This window comes from Miscanthus floridulus, unplaced genomic scaffold (genome assembly GCF_019320115.1).
Source record: "Miscanthus floridulus cultivar M001 unplaced genomic scaffold, ASM1932011v1 fs_42_2, whole genome shotgun sequence".
Lineage (NCBI taxonomy): Eukaryota > Viridiplantae > Streptophyta > Magnoliopsida > Poales > Poaceae > Miscanthus > Miscanthus floridulus.
Window position 1 is genome coordinate 23,079 of NW_027096737.1, and position 18,266 is coordinate 41,344.

Here is an 18,266-nt window from a genome sequence, read left to right on the forward strand (position 1 = left end):
CACATTGGAATGATTAATCAAAGCATGATTTACTGCAGAATTAACCATCTCTTGAAGTTTACCAGGATTGGAGTCAAAGGTAACCTGCCGAGGCAACGTCAAATCTTGCTTCTGGATGACTTGTCCACTTTTGTTCAGGCTAAACGATTTCAGACAAAGCTGCCTGTATTCTTCTACAGCCTTTTCCATAGCTAGCCTCTGCTCTTCCTTGAGATCTTCTTCTGATACCGCGATAATGTTCCCCGCGTCGATCTTGGAATTGAACATATTGATCGGATTGATTGGTCCCACCGGGCATGCCAAAAGATGTGTTGATGCAAAAGTGGATCTACAAACACAAAGGGCTAATACCCGAATCGATATCCAAGGCGTGCCAGTCGATTTGACCTGTTAATCGACAAGGATGAAGATACGAGCACTTTGGTCCTGACAATAGCGATACGCCCAGAAGTCATGGCCAAGAGGTACTCATGCGGAACTCGAGAATCGGCGAAGGTTGCACTAAAGCTATGCAACTCATCGAATCAATGAGAACTCGTAAAAAGGAAAAATATGCGAATTGACGAAGTCGCCGAAAAGTAGATGCAAATAGGAGTAAAAATTGGTTTTGATATTGATTGATATCTTCATTACATTGCCCCTCACTCCATATTTATACCCTGATCTAAAGAGACACAACCAAACACAACTAGGACACCAAGCCCATATATAAGGAAACACATGACTCTTACCTGAATCATACTCTAACAAATATAGAAAAGGAAATCAACTCCTATCTATTTCCCTGTCCACCTCAATTACGATGGAAATCTCACCGTCCTCCTTCCCATCGGCATACTCCCTGTTTCATCGACAGTAGTCTTCAAGTCTTCCTTCATCGGCATACTCCCTGTTTCATCGGCAGTAGTCTTCAAGCCTCCCTTCATCGGTATCGACAATAACACCTCCAACCTCATCGGCAACGCCCGAGTCTAAATCAACCTTTCCATCGACCGCCACCAGCTATCGGCAACCATCTTTACAAGCTGGCTTTCATCGGCTATCAGAGCATACAGTAACTTTCCCCTTGCCGATTAGTCCACTCCAATCATTTTGACACGTGCAAAAAACGGTGTCAACACACGTTGTGGAGCATTGATTGGGACACCAAAGGCCCTAATCTTCGCTCGCCTCCATCTGCTCTTAGAGATCAATGGAAATGCCTCCTCGTACCTCTGTCCCAACCACCTTCACGCCATGGGTCGAGGTTAAGAGAACAAATTGAGACCATTCTTCACACGCCAACGATCTCAATGAAACTCCACCTTCGGGAGCTTCTTTGTTGGTCCCAAGATCTCCCGCATGGGTGAGCCGACCGCTCACCAGCGTTCTCGCACACACACTACGGCTGGAGGTAGAAGAGGAAGGGAGAACAGATCGCGCACACACACAGCACAAGCACCAGCGTTGGCCGGAGCTCTGCAGAGGAGATGGCAAAACTGAACTCGCTCTCTTCACTGAGTTGCAGTGGGAAGCTATATATACATCTCTAACCATCTAATCCTAGTACACAGACATGTCATGCTGCTACAGTGACTAGCTATGACAGCAGGGCTGACTTTGGCGTCTGCCCTTGCTGTGGCTACAGTGCGACAGGGGAGCCCTTTCGGCGCCTGCCCTTGCCGCGCGTATACAGGGAGAGCAGTAGATTACTTTATAATTCTTTCCCTAATCCTACTGCTAACAATAAAACCTCCACCATGTCGATCATCTTCTTCAGCTCCATGAACCGAAGATGGCCGAGCGGCTTGGTGAGGACGTCTGCGAGTTGCCAACCAGTTTCGACGAACTCGATGACGATCTGCCCTCCATCGACATAGTCCCTGAGGAAGTAAAACTTGACGTCGATGTGCTTGCTCTGGTCATGGAGAACCAGATTCTTCGCAAGGGCGATGGCAGGCTGTCCACCATCAGTGCTGGTGGGTGAGCTTCCACACTGGTCAGCTCATCTAGCAGCCGGCGCCGCCACACAGCTTGGCACGCCGCTGTGACCGCCGCCACATACTCTGCCTCGCACGCAGACAGCGCCACCACCTTTTGTTTCAGCGATAGCCATAAGATTGGAGCCGACCCAAGAAAGACGAGCACGCCAGAGGTGCTCCGCTATCGGTCGATATCCCCTGCCATGTCTGCATCGCTGAACACAGTGAGTTGCAGCCCACTTCTGCCGGTCTTGGGGAAGACGATCACCTGATCCACCATCCCCTTGACGTAGCTCAGCAGCCGCTTCACCGCGGCTCAGTGATCCTCTCGGGGATCCTCCATAAAGCGGCTGACATAGCCCACGACGAACGCAATGTCCGGCCTCGTGTGGACTAGGTAGCGTAGACCGCCGATGATGCTTCGATATAGTGTTACATCTACCTTCGCTGTGGTACTGGCCTTCGTCCACTTCAGCCGCTCCTCCATCGGAGTCACGCACGGCTTGCACTCAGCCATGCCGCTCCGTTCCAACACCTTCGAGGCATACGTGCTTTGACCAAGCGTGAGCGCCTCCTTTCCCTGTCTCACCTCGATGCCGAGGTAGTAGGAAAGCGCGCCGAGATCGCTCATTCGAAAACGAGCCGCCATCTCGCGCTTGAAGCTGTCGATGTCCTCCACACACGAGCCGGTGACGATCAAGTCATCCACATACACGCCGACGATGAGCTCCTCCTTCCCCCGCCGCCGCGTGTAGAGCGCGTGCCCGGTTGCACACCGCGTGAACCCAAACTCACCCAGCGTGGCGTCAAGCTTGGCGTTCCACACTCGCGGGGCCTGCCACAGCCCGTAGAGCGCTTTGCACAGTCGGAGCACCCTATGCTCCGCTCCCTTGACGGCGAAACCCAGAGGTTGCCTGATGAAGACCATCTCCACCAGCTCGCCGTTGAGCAAAACCGATTTTATGTCTAGGTGATGGATGTGCCAGTCCTTCGTTGCTGCCAAAGCCAGCAGTAGTCGGATAGACTCCATGTGCGCTATCGGCGCAAAGACTTCCTCGAAGTTGATGCCCTCGCGCTAGACAAAGCCTCGGGCGATGAGGCATGTCTTGTGCTTGACAATGGTGCCGCGCCCGTCCCGCTTGACCTTGTACACCCACTTTAGGTCGATCGAACAGCATCCTGGAGGTGGATCAACGAACTCCCAAGTCTCGTTTTCCTCGATCGCCTTCATCTCCTCCAGCATCGCCCGTCGCCAATTTGCATCGCCCTCGGCCAGTGCGAACGTGGGTGGTTCCTCTACACTAACGAGAAGCAGCTCTGAGTCATTGAGCAGCCAACACGCCTGGCCTGAGGACCCTGTGCCGCCAACGATGTTGTCCAGCCTGCGTAACTGCACCTCCTCACCATCGGGGAAGGCATCCACGAACTTGGTGATGTCGCTTGGAGGTGAGGCGAACTCGATCGGCATCGATGGAGTCCCCTGTTCCGCCGAAGTGGTCGGCACAGCACCTGGAGTGCTCGGCACCCCGGCTGCAAATGCTTGGCACTACTCCTAGATGGCTCATCACCACTCCTGGAGTGGTTGGCACCACTACAGGAGTGCTTGGCACCAGTCTTGAAGTGGTCGGCACCACTGCAAGACCTCTTGGCTCCGCTATGGGAGCGTTCGGCACCCATCCGCTCGGCACCACTCCTGGAGTGCTCGACACCACTGGAGGACCGCTCAGCACCGCTCCCGGAGTGCTAGGTACCCCTCCCGGAGTGCTCGGCATCGCCCTAGGAGTGCTCGGCTCTATTGCTAGAGTGGTCGACACCTCCTCTCCAGCGCCTCCACCACCGTGGATGACCAAGTGCTCGACGACGAAGGTGCTGGTGAAGCCGCCAGCTTCCCCCGTGCCCGGACTGTCCCAGTCCCAGGCCGCCTTCTCGTCGAACACGACATCGCATGAGACAACCACCTTGCCTCCGCATGGGTCATAGAGCCGGTACGCCTTGGTACCTTCCTCATAGCCCAGGAGCACCATCGGTGTGCTCTTGTCCTCTAGCTTGGTGAGGACCGGCTTCGTCTTCCTGACATGGCCGATGCAGCCGAATGTCCAGATGAACGACACGCTCGGCTTGCGCCCATACCAAGCTTCGAACGTCGTCACGCCCTTCAGGGCCTTTGTGGGCGCGCGGTTGAGGATGAACACCGCCGTGCTCACCGCCTCTCCCCAAAACTTTGTCGGCATGCTTTTGGCCTTCATCATGGATCGAGCCATGCCGACCACCGTCTGGTTCCGCCGTTCCACCATGCCATTCTATTGTGGCGAGTACGGCGTGGTGTGGTGTCGCACCACACCCTGATCCGTGCAGTACGCAGCAAACTCTACCGAAGTGAATTCGTCACCGCGATTAGTCTGCAGCATGTGCAGCTTCTTACCGCTCTCCGCCTCCGCGCGCGCCTTGAACTTCTTGATCGCCGCCGCCGCCTTGTCCTTGCTCGTTAGGAGTTGCAGCTACATATAGCGACTGCAATCATCCACGAGCAGGAGGAAGTACCGCCGACCACCGTTTGTGACTAGCGTGATTGGCCCACTGAGATCGCCGTGGACGAGCTCAAGAGTGTCCGCCGGGCGATACTTGGTCGCCTTTGGGAACGGCAGCCTCCTCTGCTTCTTGGCCAGGCAGCTGTCACATAGCTCACCTGCGTGCTTGATGTGGGGCAGCCCTCGGACCATCTTCTCCATCCGACCGAGCGCGTCGAAGCTGAGATGGCCATACCGGGCATGCCATAGCCACGGCTCCTCCGTGTGCGCGCAGCCAAGCAGATGGGCTGCTCCACCTTCAAGTTAAGCAGGTACAGCCGGTTCCGGGACCTCTTCACCTTGGCAAGAAGCCACTGCTCCTGGTGCCTGATCCTGAGGACGCCGTCCTTGATCAGTACCTCGCTGCCGCGCTCATCTAGCTGGCCAATGCTGATGATGCTTGAACGCAGATGCGGGATGTAATATACATCCGTCAGCGCGCAGTGCTCGCCGTTTTGGCACCTAAAGATGATGGTGCCGCGCCCTCGGATCGCCACCCTTGAGCCGTCACCGAACTTCACCGTGACGGTCACGTTGCCGTCGAGCTCAGACAAGGCTTCCTTGGAGCCCGTTATGTGGTTGCTGGCGTTGGAGTCTAGGTACCACCGCTGCTCCTGCTCGTCGCCCACATGTCCGAGGTGGACTTGGGTGCGCGGTTCATTGAGGTTGACAGCCTTCAGAGCCTTGACATGCCCTTCCACCGCCATCACCTCTCCCTTCTCCTTGGCCTCAGCGTCGTGCAGTGCACAGAACGTCGCCATCAGGAGAGTGGCCTCATCATCCTCATCAGCCTGCGCTAGATGAGCCTCAGCCTTCTTCTCCTGCTTACGATTTGGGCACTCCTTTGCCCAATGGCCCGTCTTTCCGCAGCGCCAGCAGGCGTTGGGGTCGACCTTCTTCTTCTTCTTCTTCTTCTTCTTCTTCTTCTTCTTCTTCTTCTTCTTCTTCTTCTTCTTCTTCTTCTTCTCCGAAGAAGCCTTACCGTGGCGCTTGCCATTGCCACCGTAGTTGGAGGAGGCTTCCCCAGACTTCTTTTCGTTCATCCGGGCAGCCCACTCCTCCTCTGTCAGCGGTAGCTTGCCGCTGTCCGTCGTTGCTGCGGCTTGCTCCATGCGCTCGTCCACCGCCCGCAGACGGTCTGTCACATCCTCAATGGTGAGGGTGGACAAGTCCAGCATCGTCTCTATGGAGAGAGCGATCTAGATGTACTTCACCGGCTCGGAGTGGAGGTACTTGGAGACCGCCTCTTCTTCATCGATGGTGACGCCGTGGCTCTTCAGCTTGCTGATGAGCGACTACAGGTGGAGGAAGAAGACCTCCACCGACTCACCATCCTTGAACTTGAGGTTAGCATACTCCTGCTTCAGCAGCTAGGCCGTCCCCTTCTTTGCGCGGTCGAAGCCGATGCGCATTGCTGCAATGGCCTCCCACGCCTCCTTAGCAGAGTTCTTCGCCCCTAACGGCTCCCTGTACTCCGCTGGCACAGCAGCGATGATAGCCTACAACGCTGACATGTCGTCTTCTTCGTTGTCGGTGCCCTTGTCAATGACATTCCAGAGCCGTCGTGAGCTTGACCTTCATGGTCACCGCCCACTCGCCATAGTTGTTGTCATGTCAATAATTACGATGACGAAGATCTCTCTCGATTTCCACATGGCCGCTCTAGTTGAGGATTGCACTGGTATGTATGCACAAACATGTTCAAGCATTGTAACAGACGTTGTGCAACCAAACTTAGCAGTTGGTGGGATGAAAGGCTACTGGTCATTGTGCTGGTCGGAAATTTGTTTGCGAAAATTTTGGTTCTTTAATATTAGGTATAGATTAGAAAATATGTTCGTGATCTTAATTTCGAGAAGCAATGCACGTGAACCGATCTATATATATCGTCTGCTAATACACGACCAATTAGTGTTTGGACAGAAAGTTTTTCCGTCATTCCATCTTAAGTATCAAATTCTATATCATATCCGGACAAGTTGCTTAACTTATATATAAGCACTGCATAGAGCGATGACACAGTAGAAATGTTTTCTAGCTACTTTAAGAATGGGAAAGATACATGTGTTCAATGTCATCGGCATGCAAATGCTGAACTTGAGCTCGGAAGGCCCACGCTGGTCCACGCATGCTGCTTGTCCCTAGAGTTTTTGGTGGTGCTGTTTGTTGCTGCAAGCGCTCAAGTATGAATGCAAGCAGGCTTGCCCAAGCTAGCTGCCACTGTGGACATGACGAATGTGAGGTGGCATGATAGTGGTAGAAGATGATGGTGCAAGAAAGATGGCTCGCTACATGCTAAGACCCATGCTCAATCCACCCTTTACTGAAACAATCAAACAATCTCGCCATTGTTGCCAAGATGCACATGGAGGAAGGTGTGAGCTCAAGAAAGAGGCAGAGAATACGTGGGGTCTAACATATTGGGTCTAACATACTTTGGACATGACGAATGTGAGGTGGCATGATAGTGGTAGAAGATGATGGTGCAAGAAAAATGGCTCGCTACATGCTAAGACCCATGCTCAATCCACCCTTTACTGAAACAATCAAACAATCTCGCCATTGTTGCCAAGATGCACATGGAGGAAGGTGTGAGCTCAAGAAAGAGGCAGAGAATACGTGGGGTCTAACATATTGGGTCTATATCAACATAAAGTCAGCATGCCACGTCAACACATGGAGCAAATTAGAGCCTGTGAACCAATGTTGACGCCTATGACAAGTTTAGGGGCCTAAATGACACTAATTTACATGTCAAGAAATGAATTATCAAAATTCGAGAGTTAGGAACCTGAATGACACCGCAATATAAATTCTGAGACTCAAATATAAAAAATCAAGAGTTGGGGATCCAATAACACAAGCACAGCCGAACATGTTTAGGGGCCACGATTTACTCTTGATATCAAGATAGGCGCCAGATCATAGTTTTTAGGATCAAGTGTCCAATATAATGACCATTGGGATTCTAGGTTCAGATGGCCATTACACACGTGTGTGAACAGAGAAAAAGCAGCTGTCACTTGATTCATGAATAGCATCTCCTATGGTTTTAGGATTCAAATTTTGTCCCATAAGACCTACATTTATACGTGCTGTGTCCCCTATAGCTTCCATGCCAACAGGTACGATAGACACTGCGAAGAAAACTAAAGCCCCCTTTGGCACAGCTTATCCAAAACGGCTTCAACGGTGAAGCCAAAGCCGGTGAAGCCAGAAAAACTAGCTTTTCCCGGCTTCTAGTTCATTTTAACCCCGACTTATAAAACGGCTTCACGCTACAGTGCCTCGATTTGCGCAAATTAGATGAAGCCGAAGCCGACATAAGCCGTGCCAAAGGGCCATAAAACTAACACCAACAAATCGAATGCTTCCCGATCCCGTGAGGCGTGCTAGCTGTCGACCTCCGACGACCTCTGGACATGGACGTTGACGACGACGGAGTTGAAGGAGGTCCGGTACGCGTCCGGCACGAACAGGAACCCGTCAGTAGGGTGTTGCCCCGCCCAGCTGCGCATGCAAGGCACGGAGCATGCAGACAGCGAGAGCACGCCGAGCTGGCCGGCGCCGCCCACCTCCAGCTTGTACTCCAGCAACTGGTCGGCCGCGGGGCGCTGGCCGAGGCAGACCACCGACAGCGACTGACCCGAGCGAATGTCCCCGCCGTTGAGCAGCATGAACACGCGCCGGTCCACCGAGTCCAGGAGCACCATGAACGGCCTGCTCCGGCGCAGCCACACCCACCACGAGGACCCGGCGAAGCTGACAACATAGTCTATGGTGTGCGCGTCGTGGATGTGGTCGTAGAGGAGCAGCCCCGAGTAGGCGCACCCATGGAGCGGGCACGCGAACGGCGCGTGCAGGCAGAGCAACGCCTCGTGGTCCCGCCTCTCAGTGTGCTTGAGCAGCTGCGTGCACCCGTGGCTCCTAAACGAGCAGGGGAGGGCCATGCCGGCGATGACGTTCTCCAGCGCCCGGCACCGGATGTCGCCGACGGGCTCGCGGCAGGACGGGCAAGTCCCGTGGATGTGAACGCGGCAGACATCGCACACAACGTGCCCGTTCTTGCACTGGCCAACAACAAACGCACGACGGATGACTAATTTTGCAAAGTGAATGAAAGATTGGCTGGAAGATGTGAGCTGCATGCTTGCTTGCCTGGAAGATGGATCCTTGGAACAGGGAGAAGCAGATGGGGCACTGAAACGCGTCTAGTTCCAGATCCATTGCTAGGCCCCTAGCTAGTGCTTTGGCTTCCATCTGCTGTGACGGAGGAGGAGGGGAGGCCCTCCAGCCGGGGCGTCGTCCGTCTGGCCGCTGGCGCGCAGCCGAGAGAAAGATCGATCGGCTTCACCTCTACCTCCGGGAGCTTCTTCTCCTGCACCTGACCCGGGCGAGTTGCCGGTGTCGGTTTGGGGGAAGATACCGGCGGCGAGTCGCCCCGGAGAACGCAGGTGGGGTCACCCGTCTTCACCGAAGGGTTCGGTGAAGCCGCGGTGGTGTCGGACGCTTGAATCAGCTCCTCGCTTGCCCTTATTGATCAATAGAATCTGTACGTACTGTTCTTTTGGTTAATCTGTAGCTAATATATTTGAAGAAATTTGCTGTTGCTCATCCAATGTATAAAAATTCAGGCATGGGATGGTGAATCGAGCAGCAAGAGTAACAAAAGAAAAGATGCATACGCTCATCCAACGTAAATGAGATGAGAATGTGTGTACCTGTGTGAGCCGGAAGAGCCTAATGAAGCACAAACTCTGCAGAGATTCCCTTGTTGGCAAATCGTCGAGCACCTTTTGAGCTACAGCGCAATCGCGAAATCATGAAACCTGAAAACTAATGAAGCACAAACTCCGCAGAGATTCCCTTGTTGGCAAATCGTCGAGCACCATTAGAGCTATAGCGCAATCGCGGGCATGAAACATGACAATTGCAAATATTAACCTGATAGGATCATAGGAGAGTAGGAGACGCTAAAAATTAGAACGGACACTTGCCTGGACACTTGCCTGAATGGAGGGTGGTGGCAGAGACGAGAACGTGAGGATTTTAACGCGAAGGCAGTGGCGGCGGATGCAGCAGTTTCTTCCACATCTTACAATTGGAACGGATAAATGCCGGCATCATGCTATTGGATCGGATGAATGCCGCAGTCCGTTGCAGGAGCATTTGTGGGTCAGGTAAGTGGAAGGAATGGTGGGGAGGATATTAGACCCATGTAGGAAAGGAGAAGAGGGAGAGGCAGGTGTTCTCGGCGGGAGTTTCTGTGCCGCCGGGAAGGAGAATAGGCACGAGTTCCTGGTGGGAACGAGAAAAGACCGATCGATGGTGTTATGTTGACGTGGACCGATGGTGATGCGACTTCCTGAGAACGCAGAAAAATATGGTAGTGAGAATCTCCTATTTATTATATATATATATATATACTATCCAGCTATAAAATAACTTATTCTATAACTACTTTGAGTTACGATAATTGGTCTAGGCCACCTCGCACGCTGTTGCCTCCTCCATGGGTCCCGACCACTAGATTGTCACATGGGCACCCAATTGGCACCTTCGCTGAAGGCCACGTTAGCGGACCACAGTGGCAGGCACCTTCACCGGATTTAGAATTGGGGGAAGCCATCGCTAGAGGGTAGTGGAGAAGTAGGAGGCTTGATAGCGAGAAGAGTGTTGCTGACATGTGGGTTCTGCTTGTCGTGTTGATGTCAATACATAATCAACATGCCACATCAATGACAGGGTGAGTCAAAGTCTATTTGGACCAATGCTAACACCCGGGACAAGTTTAGGATCTTGATGACCTCACTTTACAAGTTCGGGTACCCAAATATCGAAATTAAGGAAGTGGAGTCTACATGACACCATTGTACAAGTTCGGTGACTCAATATCATTGAAAGTTTGGAACCTAAATAACACTGTTCTACAAAGTTAGTGGCTCAAATATCAAAATTCGAGAGTTAAGAACCTAGATGATATCACCATGCAAGTTTAGAGACCATTCATGAATTTTACTCTAATATCTCGATGAACACCCTTAATTTCATCCGTTACTTGAAACTTAGAGGGCATCATATGTAATAAACTTGATTTGGAGTATTAACGTGAAACCAGAAATCACGTTGACACTAGAAAAAATATAAATAAAAAACAAAAATATATTTAAAAAAGTAAATATATATTCATTAGTTCCACAAACTCTAATATCAATGATGATAAATAGTGGATCTAACTTGCTTCTAATTTTTTCGCAAAAAAAACCTTGCTTCTAAATTTTCCACCTTTGCTTTTATGAAAACAACATAAACTAATCCTCTAAATATATACATCTAAATTATCAATCACCCATTATGAAGGAAATCTAAATTAACCCTCTAAATTTAAATCTAAATTACCACTTTTATTGTTATATACTCTCTTCGGTCCATTTATCTGGCGCAAGTTAGAGTGACACGGTCTCCTAGATTATACTTTGACCATTCATTTATTTTATGTTATATTATTTATGCTTATAAACTTATAATAATCATTGGATACTATAATTCCTTACAAATCTAATCATGTAAAGTTTGTATTATAATAGTTAAAAATTATTAGCCTAATTATTGATCAAAGTTTTTAAAGTTTGAATCTTGATATGCGTGTGCGCCAGATAAAATTGACCGGAGGGAGTAAAAGTTATCTAGAGTAGTCGTCTAAATCCAATACTAAAATAAGCTAAATACCCCCTAGATCTACGTCAAATTCCATGGTGCTATTATTATGGAATAAAAACCTAGGAAATACCTATATATATGAATCAATATTAATAATATATAAAATACAATTCAATGTAAGATCCATGTTCTGTGCAATCATGCAGACCAATTTCCATAAATGCATGAGTGATAAGTATATATATTTTCATAGCTTAGTAATCATCAGAAAACGTTTCTTGACACTTTGGGAGAAAACGTTGTTGTCTAGTGTGTCAACATTTTTAGATAATGAAAAAGCAATTGTAGCTTCAACATATTGTGTCTTGGAAAAATCATCACCTCAAGCTATTACAAAATACTATTAGCCCAGTTTTCGAAATCCATGTATTAGAAACAGTGTATAATAGTTTTATCCTATGAAACTCATTTTATCCCATAAAATTTTGATAATCTCTCTCTTTATTTATATTGAAATTATATTGAGTTGGTAGTTTATTTTAATGCGCACAAAACTCACACTCAGACTGAGAAATCACTAGATATGGAAGCATCATTTAACTCATGAACGGAAACCAAACGAGCCCTTTCACAGAGACTTCTCCATATATTTTCCTACCACCATGATTTAAATGTTAGAGAAACTTCAAGAGACTCTTTATATCCTTCCTTATTAATTGGAATAGAGATTTTTAGTAAAAAATATCCTCTAGCAACCTTTTTAATTAGATCTCTAAATATTGTTGTTCTCTATTTTGGATTTCTTGGTAGCCAAAAGATGGAGAGTGGAATTTACCCTCTACAATGCATACAAGATAAATAAAAGTTGTTAGATGTAGGAAAGATATAAAGAATATTTTTTATTCGTTAAAAACCAAATGATGATTTAGAGAGCCAGTTTAAGACTTTTGGATATACTCCTAGAGATATCTAAGAGTCTTTCCTAAATTCACTCTCTAAACTCTCTGAATCATTACATTTAGATTTCATGGCAACCCTCTAATCGGTCTCAAGTTTTTAAAAAGTCATTTGAATAAAAAATGCTCTCTATATTTTTTCACTATCTGATAGCTTTTTTTATATCGCGCGTATTTTAAAGAGTCAATCTTGCTTTTCATTTTTAGCTAACGATAAATTTAAAATAGTGGATGACAATATTTTTAAAGAATCAATCAAGCTTTTCTATGGTTATATGGAAAAATATAAAAGAACTCTTGTAGTTGCTGGCAATTGCATGCATGCAAATCAAAAAAAAAGGGAAGCAATGAAGAGGCAGGAAGTTGCACGGGAAAGAGCACCACAGCCTCCGAACAGGCGCTAGAGGTGAACAGCCGGATCCAGTTCATTTCTGTGATTCTGCCTCCTCGTCTATGCGTCTCTTTTGTTTTCAGTCTCACTATAAATCCCCCAACTATCGGCGCGAGGTTCTTTCACAAGTATCAGTGCAGGTAAGCACCTTTCCAAATTCTAATCTTCTTTAATAATGATTGTTTCTTCCTGCCTGATACTGATCGAACAATCCTCGTTTGCTTGTAGTTACCTCATTCTAGGTGATAAAAGATGACTGGGAAAAAGACCATGGCCTCCTCTGCTGCTGGCACTGCAAGTGCAAAGAAGCCAAGGACGACGAGGAAAGCGACCAAGGCCAAGGTGGTGGTGGTGTTGGAGGATGAGGAAGAGGAACAGGCAGCTCTTACTCTATCCGTGGAGAAGGACACGCTGGACTGCGACATCTGCTGCTTACCCTTCCAGTCTCAAGTTTTCATGGCAAGTTCAAGTTACCTTGCATGTACATCTGTTCTTATTCGTTATCATCACATACTCACAATTTATACTTGCGCACGTTTTCTTCTTTATACCATGCATACCAGTGCAAGAACGGGCATTCTGGGTGTGCCAACTGTTGCCTTCGCACGAATGGCAAGTGCTGGACCTGCCCCGAGCCCATCGGCGACATCCGCTGCCGGCCGCTCGAGAAGCTCCTGGCGGTGGCGACCACTTCCTGCAAGTTCAAGAAGAACGGCTGCTACAAGGCCGTCAGGCTCACGGAGAAGCTGAGGCACGAGGAGACGTGCCCACGCGCGCCGTACGACTGCCCCGTCGACGGCTGCACCTACAGCGGCCAGCGGCTCTGCCACCACGTCGCGCAGGACCACGGCGGCCCCGACGGCTTCGCCGCCATCGGCGGCCTCCGAGGAACCGCGGTGACCGTGCACAGGGACGCGCCGTTCCGCATGCTGCTGCAGCGCGACAGGGAGCGCGTGTTCCTGCTGCTCAACGGGCGCGACCTCCTGCAGGGGCGCTCGCTGTCCCTGCTCTGCCTCGGTCCGCGCGCCCGAGGGCGGCGTGGAGCTGGAGTACAACATGGAGGTGGGCGGCGCGCCGGGCGGCGAGCTCTCGCTGTCGGCGTCGGGCACCGTGCCGTGCGCCCGGCGGCTCGAGGGGTTCCAGGCCAAGGGGTTTCTCTTCGTACCGGATGCGTACTGGGGCTCCTTCGGCACCGTCTCCGTCAGAGTTCGTGTCTGACGTCGCCCCATTATTGGTGGACAATAATTCCCTAGTGGTCAGTTCGTCGTGTCGTTGTTATAGTGAGTACTCCTTATCATGATCGTGTTCATACTTAATGGGTTCCCTATCTACTTGCCATGGTCGTGTTCATGTGTACTTGTCATGGTCGTGTTCATGAGTTCCTTATCTACCGTCGCACCATACGTGCTGGTGCAAGTACTTTTGTCATGTGCATCCAAACCCTAAGTGGTCAGTGGTTTTGAGAGTCGCTACAATACATATTTCACGTGTTTCCTCTGGTTCATTACTATTTATCATAGTGACAGGAGTAGCACTCGGACGTTTAGACGCTCGCGGCTGCTTTGTTTCCCACACGCGTAGCGAGCGAATGGCACGTACCTTAGCTTGCTGAAGGTCCACCACGTGAGCATCGTGCCCTGTTGGCCCACTCGGGGTCACCACCTCCGCGCGCTCGTCGGGCCACCACATCTGCAGGCATTGTGCTCGTCGGGCATCCACGCCATCGCGCCCGCCGAGCTCGAACTGCCGTGTCGAGATGGAGGGAAGTGAAGGGAGGGGAGGGAGAGGAGATGGCGAGGCGCACCGCACGAGGAAGGAGTCGAAGCCCTGTGACAGGCCAATCTACTTTTTGAAACATCCAGATAGAACATTTGCAACATAGGTCTGAAGACAGATGAAACACTTGAAACATACATCTAAAACACTTGTAGAAAAAAATTGAAAAGTCATTAAAAACATATGAACATTCAGATAAAACACTTGCAATATATGTATGAAACATATGCAACATTTAGATAAACATACTTACAACATACGTCTAAAAAAACAGATTAAATATTTGGAACATACATTTGCAACCTACGTGTATAGCCATTGCAATATCCCGATCTACTTTTGCAACATCCATATGAAACACTTGCAACATACTTCTGAAACACTTAAAACATATACTTGTAACATGCGCTTTCAGCTTACCCTAGCAGACGGGTGGGCGGGCGAAGCACTGCACAGTGGGATCCAGGGCAAGGTCACGGCGGAGGATGGAGGAGCCACGACGCCACGAAGGAAGTGGGGCCCTGGATAGAGATGTGCTCAGGGCCCACTGTGCCGGCACGGGAGGAAGGAGATGGCGAGATGAGGGCGCGAGGGAGGTGGAGAGTGTGGTGTTGTGGAGCAGTGTGGAGAGGAGCGGGGATGGGACATAGAGGAAGGCCGCCGAGAGCGCTGCCTTGGAGGTCGGTGCGGGCATCGAGGCTACGGTGATGAGGAGAACTGTGCAACGAGTGATTGCATCCATTCCGTTTTTTAGATGGACTATGAGGGGGAATAGGCCTGGCTGGTCCGCAGGTCTAGGGAAGCACGTTCAGACGAAAGGACGCCCTCATCAGATCCCCTATTTGCTTGAACTTATCAGCCTGGCTTATCAGCCATAGTATAATTTTTTTTCTCTCACAACAAATCAGCGAACAATACTTTTCAGCCTGGCTTTTCAGCAAAGCGAACATGGTTATCCTATTCCCTGTATATCAGAGAGTGGAGTGTCACACAAATATTGGATTTCCTATTCTTGATTAAAATTTGATCTTATTTCTCGTATGGAGAGTGGTCATGCATATGAATCACCGGTATGTCTAGTGTAGGTGGATATAGATCAGTATGAAAATACATCCATTCCATACCGATCAGGTCTTGCAACACAGTCTGCGTGAGACATCCAGACTGGCGATTTCTTTCCCCATCAGCTCTTCATGACCTGGAGGGTAGTTCATGTTCATCCAAATGGGATGCCATTGCTAGCCACAGTCTAGGTCAATCTACAAATCCTAAAGCAGCCAACAATGGCAGTATAGTTGGCCAACGGGCTGGCTCGGCCGGGCCTGGCCTGGGCCTGAGCCAAGAACAACACGTCGTGCCTCCCGTGCCATGCCTCTCCGGGTATCGTGCTTGGCCTTTGGCCCAAGCACGGCCCTACGGGCTGAAATCCGGGCCGTGCCGACCTGGTAAGCACGGTCAAATCCGCGGGTCGTGCCAGCCCACAGCTCGGTGTCATTAAAACACCTCAAACTGCTTCTCTCACCCAACACTTCTCCATTTTCACAATAACATTTCATATTTCAATATTTCACATTCACAAGTAATAAACTGATTACAGTCATAGATTCTCAATTCTAAGTTTCTAACAAAAGCCACCAAAAGAGACAAGAGAATTAAAATAACTGAGTTGTTTGTGCAATGCTGCCTCATTAAAAACCTTTCTAGGTAAAACTCACCCCTGTGAGAAACCCTAGAAAGGAAAAAAGAATGCAACACAGCTCTTAATAAGTCTTTCATCATTGTTTAAAGGTCCCAAGTCACACAGTCACAGTCACAGATGACAGATACAAAATGGAGATAACAGATTAATTACCAGCAGCCCTAGATGTACCAGCCCCAGATGAATTAGCCCCAGCCCCAGATGAACCAGCAGCCCCATCTACATCATCACCGAGGTACAGATTCTTGAAGGGGTCCTTTGGCTCTTGGTTGTCAACAACATGTTGTAATCTGCTTTCTCCCAAGTCTCAATTCTTTATGCAGACCAGCATCTCCACAGTTTCAGGCAACAGACGGCGTCGTCGCTCTTCAATTATCCTTTCTGTCAAGCTAAAATATGATTTCGAAGAGATCGTAGAAATAGGAACAGACATAATATCTCTAGCCTTTATAGATAGGATTGGATAGGTTAGTTTGTGGTCACGCCACCAGAAAAGTAAATCAAAATCATCCCCATATGCAGTAATATTGTCACTATCCAGATAAACTAAGAGCTCATTAGCAGTAGAAGCAGATGAAAATAAAGTGGAGGCACAAGCAAGGGAAGGACCAACAACAGATCTAGGGCCTCCAAAGATTCTTTCCCATGCATGTTTTCTCTTACCTGTATGGCTTGTAGGTTGTGCAACCCTTTGACTCCTAGCTGCACCAAACTTTCTCTCATATTTGTTAAATAACTTATAAATTTTAGTTTTCACACCAGCATAATATGAAGTATAATCACAACCAGTGCTCTTTTTAAGTAATTCCAGGACTCTAAATAAACCTCTCATCTTAGCTTTAGGATATAGAATGAATGCAAATGAATATAACAGAAGTATATGCTGCCAATATTTAAGGAATTTAAGCTTCATAGGATATTAACAATAATTAGATTTTGATCTTTTTTACTTGCATATAAATGATAAGCAATTTCTAGCAGATGGTGTAGGATAAGTGGACTAGTTGGATAGTAAACACCAGAAAGAACAACAGTGGAGTCATAAAATAGTTCCAGAAACTCTAATATCTTTTCAGCTATATACCAATGCCTTGCAGACAATAATTCAGAGCCATAATTGGAATTAATGAATACAGAAAAAACATACTTATATGGAACCAAGTGTTTAAGCATAAGATATGTAGCATTCCATCTAACATCTATATCTAAGCCAAACTTTCTAGGTCTAACACCCTGAGCAGTACAATAGTTCTTAAATATAGCAATTCTTTGATTAGAGGAATTTAAGAAGTTAATAGCAGTTCTAAAATCTTCTGTGTAAGGTTTGAACCTCTTTAAACCAGATTTTACAATCAGATTAATGATATGACAAGCACAACGTTGATTCACAAGACTGTACTTACGCTTAGAAGGATCAATAGGCTTAGGTGTAGGATTATGACCCAAATAACCAGCAAACATAGGTGTCAAAGTTTCCATAGCCTTAGCATTAGAAGAAGCATTGTCTATAGTTACAAAGAAAACCTTATCAATGAGACCAAACTCCTCAACCACACAAGCAACTCTTTCAGCAATATTTTTACCAGTATGTTTCACCTCAATCAGCACTAACAAAATGAGCAACAACACTAATGTAATTTTTCTTAGCATTACCAGAATAAATACTTTAACAAACCTAGGGTTATGAGCATAGACAATGTAATCCTCCCAGGCTTCTGTCTCACTAATACCTAACGACAAATCAAGCCTAGCAATCAAGCGACACAATTCAGATCTTGCAACATCAGGTTTATAGTCCCAATTATGCACAGAACCATTAGTATTATAAGCAAGCCTAGACTGAACCCTAGCAGCTTGATTAATTTTCTGTCGACAAGATTTCTGGTGCCTCTTCAAGTGCCTAGTGTCAGTATTAGATCTAGCAGACAAAGTATGCTTACAAATTTTACAGGTAGCTTTAGTGTAGATTTTCCTATCATTCACAGTCTCATAGACCTCATCAAAATCAACCCACACAGCAGATTTACGCTTACTATAAATGTCCATATAGCCCGTAGCCCGAAGCACGATTTTTTGGCCCGACCCAAGCACGGCACGGCCCGGTATTGTGCGGGCCTCGGCCAGCATGGCCCGATGCATAAAGCCATGCTTGGGCCACACCCCAGGCACGCGGGCTGGCATGGCACAACCCGCATTTTAGTGGTAGGCCCGGTAACCATCCTGGCCTGGCCTGCTAAGAGCCCGAGTCTTGTACTC

At 48.4% G+C, this 18,266-nt stretch overlaps 1 protein-coding gene and 1 pseudogene across 2 annotated transcripts; one reads left to right on the plus strand and one right to left on the minus strand.

Annotated features, from left to right (window-relative positions):
• Positions 1-7,512: 7,512 nt before the first annotated feature.
• On the minus strand, positions 7,513-9,789 carry LOC136531745 (putative E3 ubiquitin-protein ligase SINA-like 6). 2 transcript variants are annotated; one of them, XM_066524392.1, is made up of 3 exons: positions 9,250-9,789; positions 8,687-9,078; positions 7,513-8,598 (listed from the first exon to the last, which is right to left on the minus strand). In XM_066524392.1, the coding sequence occupies exons 2-3, from the start codon at positions 8,786-8,788 to the stop codon at positions 7,921-7,923; spliced, it is 780 nt and encodes a 259-aa protein (XP_066380489.1). In that variant the 5' UTR covers positions 8,789-9,078; positions 9,250-9,789; the 3' UTR covers positions 7,513-7,920. The 2 variants fall into 2 exon arrangements, with proteins under 2 accessions (XP_066380489.1, XP_066380488.1); XM_066524391.1 differs by having other exon boundaries at positions 8,687-9,087.
• Positions 9,790-12,805: 3,016 nt separating this feature from the next.
• Positions 12,806-14,840, plus strand: LOC136531740 (putative E3 ubiquitin-protein ligase SINA-like 6; annotated as a pseudogene).
• Positions 14,841-18,266: the final 3,426 nt, after the last annotated feature.

Excerpts from the sequence above, each read along its gene's own strand:
- LOC136531745 (XM_066524392.1), bottom strand. The coding sequence starts at position 8,788 with ATGGAAGCCAAAGCACTAGCTAGGGGCCTAGCAATGGATCTGGAACTA. Across the intron at positions 8,599-8,686 it reads TCCAAGGATCCATCTTCCAG|TGCAAGAACGGGCACGTTGT; the intron begins GCAAGCAAGCAT and ends GTTGTTGGCCAG.